This window comes from Uloborus diversus, unplaced genomic scaffold, assembly GCF_026930045.1.
Source record: "Uloborus diversus isolate 005 unplaced genomic scaffold, Udiv.v.3.1 scaffold_331, whole genome shotgun sequence".
Lineage (NCBI taxonomy): Eukaryota > Metazoa > Arthropoda > Arachnida > Araneae > Uloboridae > Uloborus > Uloborus diversus.
Window position 1 is genome coordinate 25642 of NW_026558496.1, and position 12021 is coordinate 37662.

At 31.2% G+C, this 12021-nt stretch overlaps 1 protein-coding gene across 1 annotated transcript in view; it reads left to right on the forward strand.

Moving 5' to 3' along the window:
• Positions 1–10378, forward strand: part of LOC129233316 (zinc finger MYND domain-containing protein 19-like) — a 29478-nt gene extending 19100 nt beyond the window's left edge. The window contains exons 4-6 of the mRNA XM_054867367.1: positions 1808–1991; positions 4688–4742; positions 7691–10378. Coding sequence (XP_054723342.1) covers positions 1808–1991; positions 4688–4742; positions 7691–7890 — 439 coding nt within the window. The 3' untranslated portion in view covers positions 7891–10378. The remainder of the gene's footprint in view (positions 1–1807; positions 1992–4687; positions 4743–7690) is intronic.
• The last annotated feature ends 1643 nt before the right edge of the window (positions 10379–12021 follow it).

Here is a 12021-nt window from a genome sequence, read left to right on the forward strand (position 1 = left end):
GCATATTTGTGCATCTTTTTCCCTCAACGTCAAAGTATTGAATCTTACTTATTAACCACAGGATGAACTTCCTAAGATTGCTTCTGTGTCTGTTAGGTTGTTTATTTTACTTAGCTTGAAATTTCCTTTTACGCTTTCACTGCTACATAAAATAAACAATCATACAGGCAAAGAGGAAACCTTCATTAATACCTTAGCTCCCTGGCCTTTATTCCATTGTCTGGAAGTAATTAGCGTACTGTAATCACGATTTCAAGAAGAAATCTTTGGTTTTTGAATTAATACTATAAAAGCTTAAAAGTTATTACTTCTTCGCATTTTTAATTTAATTGCTAAAATTGAACTTTCAATTAAAAAAAACTTTGTTTTTTTGCCGTTATACTATTTGTTGTCGCCGCAGATTATAAGGGTTTTCTTTTCTTCAGACTTAAGTGATTCTTTAATTTTATAACTAAGTTGTATTCTTCTTTTATATATTTTGAAATTAACTAATTGTTTTTTTTTCTTTTTTTTTTCTTGCATTTCAAAGTTGTTTGTTACAAGAGTAATCTAATATTTTTTTTTCGTTACATACTGAAATCATTTGAAATGGAATTAACTTGTGTACTTAAGTAAATATCTTTATTTTTTATTGTTAAAATGCTGTATTCATTCATTAAAACCTATGTTCTTGATTAGAGAAAAGATGAATGGATGTTAAATGGTTTCATCTGTTTTTCATCAATATGTCGATTAGTTATATAAGAATGACTACATTACTTCTATTCTTTCACTATTACTCGTAATTCTTGCAATAATTATTATACTGTTTGAAAACTTAGTTCAAAATAATTTCAATTACTTTTTAGTTCTATCTTAAATACACATATGTTTTTAAGAGTAATTTTAATAGTTTCTTAAAATTCTTATGCTAAATGGTTTCTGGAAGTAAAGTTTTTTTTCTTAATTTTCTATAATCTTTCCATCTAGAAAAAATTAATATATTGTTTTGTAGGTTTTTTTTCCTCCAAAAAAATTGACTTGATATGTTTTTTTTAACCATTTTATTAAAAAAGTAGCATCTTTTTAAAATATATCTTTAGTTTAGCAACTTTACACAGCTTAAAACTTTTAAAATACTGCATTTTATACAAACATACAATGGATTTCAAGTAGAGTAAAGAAAGAAAACCATTATCATTGGTAGCGTAAATCAGGGAAATTTGGTGAACTTAATCAGGGAAAAGTCAGGGAACTTTTTTCAGAGTTCCTGTCGCCACCCTGTAATTGCTTTTGTTGTTTCTAATGCAAAAGGCAATAAATTGCAGTATCAGTAATTAAGTTAAACAACACAAGGAAATGTAAGTATTACAGATAAGACAAAACATGACAAATAAAAATTGAAAAAAGTTAGGAAAATATTCTCAAAAGACCTTCAGCAAGCAATTCAATACTACATTATTTTTCATAAAATAATGTAATCGAAATGGGTGCAAAAACGAAGATTTTATAACTCAAGTTTAAGTTACCTTTTTATAACTTTCATGGGTATACCTGTAATATTTAATGAATGTACTATTTTGTTGTTTACTTTGCTTATTTCAAAGACGTTTTACCAATAACATTAATCACTTCAATATAGCTATTGATTTATTATTATTACATTTTGAGAAAAGTGTGTTTAATTTGAAAAACTTTTCCCCACGTAATCAAATACACTGCTTTATCGAATTATATGTCTCGGAACTGACGATATTCGTTTAAGCAGGGCTGACAGTATATTTGATTGCTATTGGGTTACTATATGTGTACTTGTATACTATTTCAGGGAGCGTCATTTTGGTGGAGTCGCACCTCAGTACAAAGTCATCCATAAGAATGGTATAACTGTAGATAACCGCCTAGAAAACTTGGCATTGCACCCCATCAGTAACAAGTATACGAATACGGTGAATGACAATAACATTGAAGATTCCATATACTGGTCTGCCGTTGTTAGAATGCCTCATGAAGTAAGGATTTCCAAAGCCTAATTTTACATGCTATACTAAGTTTTATGCACTTTTTTGAACAGTTAGGGTTGTTTAATTCTTTCACTTTATTGCAGCTGATGTTTTCCCTTTTTTAAGCACTTTTATTATACTTGGCATGTATGGAAAAATCAGAGGTCTGCTTTTGCTTATATCTTGGCAACTAGACCACTTAGAGACTTCAGGATTTCACTAAATGAATTGCTTAATCATAAGGTACTTATTGCTGAAAAATTAATTCTAAAATAAAATTATTTCTGTTAGGATGCAAAACAGCAAATTTAATGTAATTTCCCCATTAAATGATTAAATATAAAACTCAATGTTACAAATGTTAGTTGCCTTACAACAGCAATATTAATAGTAATCGTAATGAAAATTTTGAATGATGGCTTCTCTGGAGCAAGCATGAAATACTCTTATTTTCTATCATTGCTCTCATCTATGCCAGTAATCGATAACACTCCTAATTAACGAGACATATCGTCGCCTCAGAACAACAGTAAGATATCTAATCTCAGAAATAACACTAAGATATGTCACTCTTGCTTTGAAGCGACGATATGAGGCTCTTTATCACAAATAACTTGTATGGTTTGAAATATAAATTAGTTTAGGAAACCTTTGATATTTAAATGGTTTTAATTAAATTAGCAAACAAATCCTAGAGACGAACAATGATTAATTTTTAGTACTAACAGCTTAAAGTTTTGGACACTTATATATATATATATTTTTTCCTTTTAGTATGGAGCATTTATATGAAATAATAAGGTGAAGTTTCATGATGGTACATTATTCTATTTCTGAAATACATTTACACTAAAAAGAATAAAATTACAGAATTAAAAAAAAAAAAAAAAAAAAAACTAAGCTCTTTTCATAATGCATTCAAAAGCACAAAATAACGTTTCTGAGTCAGAAAGTACAATTTAAGTATTCCTGTAGTTTTCAAAAATTCAAAGAAAATGACACCACAAACAAAGAAAAGTATGTTTCCATTCACTTCCAACCAAACACTCCCAGTAAGAAAAACTGCATGTTTCAGCACTCAAAGTTAAGATTGAAAGCTAGATAATGATAATTCTCTTCATGACTTGAGCCACACTTTTCTTCCTTTTTGAAATCATTTTCTTGGAATAATTGAAAACTACAGGAATACACTTAAATTGCTCTTTTGAGTGCATTATGAAAAGTGAAAAGCATTTTTTTTTTATAATTCTGTTATTCTTGCTGTGTGATTAGTAGATAGCCAGTCGCACAATCCATTGCCATTGCTTGTAAAGTTTTTTGAAATTGAATTTTCTTTTTTGAATTTCTTCCATGTTGGATATTCTTTGTACCCAATATTATTTCTGTATTGATTTGAAGCATTATTTAACTTCACATGTTAATAGTTCGATCAGTGAGTGTTCAGGGTGTAAAGTGCATGGAATATGCAAGTGTTTTTGACTTCTGAATATTGTTGGGGATAGTTAGTAAACATACTATAAAAGTTCTGCCCCAGGAGGTGACCTAAAAGGGAGAGGGAGGAATTGAATATTTGGATTTTTCAAGTAAACCTCTGAAACTATAGAAAAAATAGGTTCAAAATATAAATTCAAGCTAATTAAACTTCCTAAAATTTTGTTTCTACACATGTTTGTAGCATTTCCAATGGCTTTATATACTATATATATGTTATAGAAAGATAAAAAATTTCTAAGAGCTAATGACTGCCATGCCATCAGGGTCGAATCTATCAATTTGGGGTCCCCTGCAAAAATCAGCAAGGCCCTCTAACTTTCTAAGTGTCCCATGTGTTACAGAATTAAAATTTTGATAAAGATCACCTGCGTACCTGCAGGGCCCTCCATGGAGAGACTGAGGCATCTAGATATTGGAAGGCAAGCATTATGGAGCGATCATCTCAAATTACCATTTGAACTTTTTGGTGCCTTTACCCTTTTGGTGTTTTTGTTGTTTATGTCTTTTGTTATTCTGTATGCGGTACTACTGCATCCATTGGGAAAAAAAGCTTTTATGTTAAGCCCATCAGAGGTGGCGGTTGGGGGCTAAAAGGGCGGTGGGGGCAAATAAAAAAAAACAATTAAAAGCCATAGGACTTCTAGCGGCAGCGAAAAAATGTAAAAAGGGGGGGGGGGGTGCAAAATTTTGCTAGGGCTGGTTTTGAGAGTATATAGGTGGTAATTGATGGAAATCTAACAACTTAACTCACATTTTTATTCAGTTTTATTGACTTTTGTACACAGTAACTTTCCCCGAAGAAACACTTAAACATAAATTAGACTTACATTATTTACCCCCAAGGTATTTTGAGATGTCACGAACACTTGGTAATAATTTCATTGATCAAGTATGGCTTGTTTAAGTAAAGCAATTGATTTACTAATATATAAACAATGAATACATAAATTAAGTTACTGCTTGTGCTAAATAATGTTTCATAAACAAATAATGTTCTGAAAATTTTGACACTTCTGCTTTTTTTAAATATAATTTCTAGTTTTGGTTCCTAAATTGGAAACGAAATAAATGAACCATAAAAAGTGCAGGTGCGGTTGCCCCCCCCCCCCCCGAATCGCTGCCACTGGAGCCCATTAATGAAACTAATCAATTAATGGAGCTAATTTTTAATCAGTTTGAAAAAGTAAAATTATATAATTTTTATCTAATAGATAGTTCCAGCTCAAGTGAAGTTGTTTGGCAGTCAGGAGGAAGCTTTGTTAATGGGTTAGTATATGTTTTATTTTTTTAATTTTATTTATTTTTTTTTATTTTTTAAACTTTTAAATATGTTTTGAATGATTTTTTTTTCTTTTGATTAAAATCTTGTGAATTTGATTATGAATTTTTTTGTGGGTTGTAATATATTTGATTACTTTGTGCTTCAATAACGTTGTGGTTACTATTTATAATTTAGCATGAAGGTTTTGTTTTTATTCTTGTATTTAGTTTCTATTATTTTTAACGATATCATTTCTCTCCTTTTTATTGCATAATGAATAAGCAATCAGGACTGACATTTGTTATGCTATTTATATATTTGAATTAGAGGTGCACTGAATACCACGAATATTGAGTTAAAATTCAAATTTTTTACGCTAATTTAAAATGGCAAATATTTATTTTGAGAAATTTAAAGGCGTTTCCATTTAACATCTTACATTTATCTTCATTAAGTATAATTTTAAAATAAACCATTCCAAAAGCAAAAACAAATTAATATAGTGACTTTGGTTTACATTTATCTGCAATTCTGCACAAATTAATACATAATTGATTTCCTGATATATTATTTGATAACTGACAACCATGGTTACATGTTACGCCATAAATGAAGAATCTTGCATTTACCTTATATACAAATACAAATCAAAGTTTCTCAATATTTCAAATTACTATTTATTCAAGTGATTTTTTGATACGTTAATCTCTTTGAAAACTGATAAATGTAGGTTTTTCCATCGAGACGTAAAATTCAATCATTGCCAGATATTTTTCAGTAAACTTATTTCAATTTTACTTTTAAAAAACTTGTAGACTTATTTCATTGATATTTTGAAAACTAAATCATGAAATGACATGATTAGAAGTATTGGAAAGAGGCATTTCGATTTTTTTTTTTTTTTTTTTTTTATGCTGTCAGTTTTTTTTTTTTTTTTTTTTTTTTTTTTTTTTTTTTTTTTAAATGAACAATCAGATAATGAGACACCTTTTTTTTAAATCCATCATTAAATTTTGGACATCAATCTTTTTTAGAAAAAGGTTGAATGAATAAATTTTTGCAGCAAACAATTATAAGCAAAACCAAGTGTTGCCACTAAGGAAATTACAGCTAAAATACAATATAAATTGATTTTAAACTATAGTAGAACCTCTGAAGGGACAATAAGGGGAACGGAAATTTTGTCCCTTAAATTGAGGTGTCCCTTCTTTGGACATATATGAAATGGTGCGTGTAGAAAATTAACTCAGCATAATTTCGTACTAAACATAGCATTTAAGATAAAATGCTAAAAATGATTTAGAAACTGAATGAAATTCAAATGTTAAATAATTCAAATGCTATTACTATAATAATTAAAATTTAATAAAAAATTTGATAATGCTATAATTTTGTAACATATGGGAATTATTTTGAAGTAATTCCATGACTGAACATGAATTTATATGAACTTGTTCAGTTTCATGGAATTTAAAATGTAATATAAAATAAATTTCAATCAGTGTCCACATTTCAAGTTTTTTTACACGAAGCTATTCATGGCCGTTGATTATCCTTTGGCTGCTAGCCTGCTTGAAAAAATACCAAGTGGAGAAAACATGCATGCAAATTTTAGCAAGAATTTTACAACAGTCATATTTGCACACGTTAATTTCAAAATTTCATCAGTTGAATTTGAGCTTCTTAAATTCCAGTAAATTCAATACTTTGTGTGATGCTTTTATACATAAATTGTTGCAAGTTTTCTATGTAACTGTCCCTTAAATAGAGTTTTCATTATTCAGAGGCCAATACATGGAGGTCCCAATTCAGAGGGACTGGGACCAGAAAAAATGTCCCTTAAATAGCGGCATCCCTTATTTGGAGGTGTCCCTTAAAGGAGGTTCTACTGTCACGGCCGGATTTGAAAGTGTGGAGGCCCCCTGATCAGGGTTAGAAAAGATATTTTCAAAAATATCCGATACTTTAATACATCTCTGAATATTTTGATATACAGTAGAACCTCTCGATAAGGGACACTAAGGGGACCAGAAAAATTGTCCCTTAAATGGAGGTGTCCCTTCTTCGGAAGTTTATGAAATGATGTATGCAGTATTTTAACTCTGTAATTTCGTAAAAAAACAAATGCTATTAACGTTCAATATAAAATGCTAAAAATGATTAAAGTATACTGAATACAAATCAAATTTATTCAAATTTTAAAATTTATCCTTTTAGTAATTAAACTTGAATCAAAAATTTGACAATGGTAAAGTTTTGTAGCATACATGAATTATTTGAAGTAATTCCTTACATGGACTTGTTTGATTTCAGGTAATTTAAAATTCAGTGCAATACAAATTTCAAAGAGTGCTCACATATGAAGTGTTATTTACACAAAAATATTCATGGGTCGTTGACTATCCATTGGCTGTTAGCCGACTTGAATAAGTTTCTGAGAGGAAAAAACATGCATGAAAATTTTAGCAAAAATTTTACAATACTTCATAATTACTACACGTAAAAATTTCACTACTAGATGAATTTGAGATACTTAAATTCCTGTAAATTCAATACTTCGTATATATTTACACATTAATTTTTGTAAGTACTCTCTGCAACTGTCCCTTAAATAGTGTCCCTTATTCAGAGGCAAATGCATGGAGGTCCTAATTCAAAGGGACTGGGAAAAGAAAAAATGTCCTTTAAATAGAGGTGTCCCTTATTCGGAGGTGTCCTTTAAAGGAGTTTTTACTGTATATGTATATATCCGATATTTTCGACCCGCGAAAGTTATGATATTTTGTAAAAATTTTACTGTGGGGACCCCTTTATTGTGGAGGCCCCGGGGCAGTAGCCCTGCCTGCTCTCCCTTAAATAAGGCCCTGACTACTGTATCTAAGCTTCAGAAAATAAATATTAGTTGGTTCCTCCCAAGTTATTCTCATGGAATGTGACTCGTATCCTTTTTTAGATGACGAACGATACTTCGAGTGCCACTACCCACCCTGCACGAACATAGAGAAGAGGCCCCTTGAATTCAGCATCTGTGGGCTGTGCCATGTGACCCGCTACTGTGGTCCCACCTGCCAAACCAGGGACTGGCCCTTCCACAAGCCCACCTGTTCTCAGAAACTACGGCCGGTGCGTCTTCAGAGATTTCCGGACAGATGACCGATCTCGATGAGCCTCTGGGCGAAGCCAATGATCGATCCTTTGTGCCTGTAGTCATTTTTTTTCGGAACAAAGGAGACTAATCTCGAGATTTTTACACGGATGAGAATTTTATACCTAACACGATGCTTGATATTTTAATACACCTTAACAAGTGATTCCTTTTAAGGCCACTTTCGCATATCGTGGGATTTGAGAAAATGGATCGTGCAGGCAGGTTTTGCACGGTAATTCGGCATCGGAGCAAAACAATTACTGCGCAGGGTGTCTTAAAGTTCTTGACACATTTTAAAAATTCATGGAAAAGCAACATATTGTCGCATCAAATGTGTGTATCCATAGTACTTCACTGACTCGAGAATATTTTATGACATTGTAAAAACAAAAAATTATAACTAAAGTAGTTTACATTGACGGCTGTACTGTCAAAGTAAGAATTTGTTTTTCTTACTGTGACGATAGAGCCGTCATTGTAAATTTTTTTATTACACTTTTCATTTTTTTTGGTTCTCTCCAATGTTATACTTCATAGGTTCAAGATTTATTTATGGTACAAATCGGATATCAAAACAACAATTAATTGCTTTTCTATGCAGTTTTAATTTTTCTATGCAGTGTGTCAAAAAAATTTGATACCTCATATTTCAATATTTATATTGTTGATACTTGAAATAAATGATACATGAAATCAAAGAAATATACCAAGATTTTTTTATTTTTTAAGCTACAAATGTTCACTATGTGAACCTTTTACATAACAAACATCTAGTCTGTAACCTAGTTCATTCGCCACATTTTGTGGTATCATTTTTCGGATGCTTCGTAATGTTGTGCATATGTGTGCTTGAAGTTCTTGTGAATTCTGAAAAACTTGTTATACAAGTGCTTGAAAAACACATTTGTTCAGCAGGTACCTACCACTGATAAAGTATTCCTACAAGATGTGTGGGATGAACTTGGATACAGATTAGATATTTGTTAAGTAACAAAACGTTCATACACTGACCATTTACTTGTAATTAAAAAAAGAAAAGAAAGAAATTTTTTTTCCTTAATTTCATGCATTAATTACTTTATATGAGTTATAGTTTTAATGACATGAATTCTTAAAATTCTGCCACTCTTGCGTGCTAACCTTGTGTAACAAATAATAATCCACAAGTAAATTTAAATCATTGCAAATAGCTGTTTTGGGATACAATGGGCCTCTGAGAGTGCAAAAAACGACAGTTAGAATTCTTTGAGTTTGAAACTCAACCAGCGGGGCTTTCTGTTAAGTAAATGTTACTTAGTAGTGACACTCAGCATATGATTTAATATTTTGGTAAACAGCTCTTGAAATAGCCATTTGCCATCATAGAAATTTATTTGTGTGCATTATTGTAGAAAAAACTTGTTTTATGGTTCTCTCAGCTGCATGATCTTTTAAATGGCTCAAATAATTTGTCCAAGTATTTTTCACTTCACTATAAATTTTGCTGTATTGCATTATTTACAAATGTATTTAATATTTATAGAACACATGTCCATTGTGATATTAAATTGTGCACCGTGTGCATAGGATGAACTAGTGTTGCATGCAAAGCAAAACTGTGGTGACCTTTGAGCTTCTGTGAATGTTTGGCACCATTTTGTGTTACTAATTCATATTCCAAAGAAAAATATGTATAGGTGTAAATTTGTTGTTTGTAATTTGTTATTTATTAAGGTGCTTATGTGTACCCACAAGCATGCTTCTTCAAGAAATATGTAGGATAGTTTTCATGCACAGGGGTCATTCTGTTCTGAAAATACTGACAACTTGTGGCTGTCTATTCAGGAAAATTTGAAAAGTTGATCATTAATTCCAAACTGCAAAAAGGAAACAAAATCAGGACATAACTTTTTTTTTTCAAAGATATTTATTGTGAATTTAAAATCTCTCAAAATATTCTCTGGAAGGATATTTTGAATAAATGTGTATATTTATATGCCCTTACATAAAAATTGTCAAGTCCACTTTTTATTTTGTATAGAACCACCCCTGCTTTTGCATTGTTCGAATAAAAAAAAGTAATATGCACACTCACGTTTTCTTGCACGAGCATGTTTCAATGTATGTAAGCACCTTTATAAATATAAATTCTCCAGTTGACTTATTTTTTCCAACTTTATGCGAGAAGTTTTGGCCTTAAGAGTATTTTCCAGTATTAATTGGGGTTGAGGATTTTGGAATGCATCCTCTGTTCCTAACTCTCTCACCAAAGTTTTTGTGATTATTTTTAATGATTTCGGTGTTTTTAACACATTTGCCTAGAGCATTTCAGTATTTGTATGCGTTATCAGTTTACGAGAACGTGTTCATTTTATATTTCATTGTTAATATATTTTTATGTATGTATTCTTAACCCACTTACATTGTTCATAATTTATATATTTTTCTTAAAACTGACATTAGATGTATGTCTGTATAAATTCCAGATTGAAATAAAGATTTTGCTTGTATAATTGTCATTGGTTGTGGTTGAGATTTAATGTGTGCTGCATTCATGAAAAGTGTCATCTTCTGGTTTTGAAGGGGTCCACCTTTTGAAATTGGGGCGTCATAAATGTCTCTGCAAGTCTTCTAAATAATATCTAAAATGGGACCTCGGAAAGCAATTTGGAATGACATAAATATACAAATTTGCAAAAAATTAATCCCCGACAACACCCAAACAATGGAATATCATTAAAAAATTTCCTTTAGAGTCATTAGAGCAAAAGTCCCAACCTTTGTATGCACCAGACAAAAATTTTTATGCTCTCCTATAAAGTAGTGATAGTGTGACTTACGTTAGTCTGGCATGCAGGATTATCAAATAATTCATAGCGAAATTAAAGACCCCTTTCAACGTTTTCTTAAATCGTAAATCATTATTCAGGGTTCGTACGCTCCTTCAAAACTCCTCCAATACTCCTTCATTTAGGAAAAATTTTTGAAGGGCCCTTCGAACTCCTTCTTTTTGGTTATAACTCCTTCAAAACTCCTTTTTTAGTTCAAGACCGTTGTGATTTGCAAATTGATCATAGTTATGTCATATTATTAGATGACTAAGACATTTCATAAGTTAAGTAAAACATGCTTAAATAGTGCTTGGCTATTTTTCAAGTTTTATGATTATTGTTTTCCCCTCCACCACAGCAGCAAAAGTCAGGTTGTCTAGTTATTATTTAAATATTTAAAAATACACAAATACTATATTAAGTTGATTGTGTCAAAAAACAATTGCTTAGTAAATCGCAGTTGTGATACTATAGTAAAAAGGGTCATCCACAAGTAATGTCATGCCTTGAGGAGGAGACTGGTTCATGACATTGTGACAAGGAGAAGAGAGAGGGTTACAAAAAGCGACATCACACAGTTATTGTAACGATATGTTTATAAAAAAACATGACATGAGACAAGAGGAGGAGTTAGGTGGAATGTGACATTTTGTGATAAAGGGGGAAGGGGGTCAAATGTTTTAAAAAAGTGCGACATCATTTAATGACAGCCCGTTAGTACTCCTTCAAAATCTTATTTTACTCCTCCGAAACTTTATTTCTGAAATTGAGTACGAACTCTGTTATTGTCCAGTCTTTGATGGAGGATTGAACTTATATTTTCTTTAAGCTATCTTTTTCTTCCTTTCCCACTTCAGTTAAAGATTTTTCCATATTTCAGTTGGCAATCCCTGATTAAAATAGCTTGATTTTCATTTTCTCGCTTGGGGCCTCTGCGACTTTGTGGTAGAAGCTTCGTCTTCTAAGTCGGAGATCGTGGGTTCATTCTCGCCACTGCCCTGGTTGTTATTTCCTTCTCTTGTGTTGTAAATCTTTCCTGTGCATGCCTGGAGGCAATTGCACTTTTTACGCAGTGCTCTATGTGTGAAGCTGTTTAGCTCCTGTATAGATGAATTTTTTCTTCTATTCATAGCTTTTGTGAGTAATGTAGAGAAATTATAACACTTTGCTCTTACTTATTCTATCTTTTCCATTACTGGGCTGCAACCAGACTTTTATTTTGGGGAGTTTTACCAAACACATTTTTTGTAAAATGTACATGATAAATTTTATTTTATACATATATTGAATTTTGTTACAATTTTAAGCCAGTGTAAAATGATATAT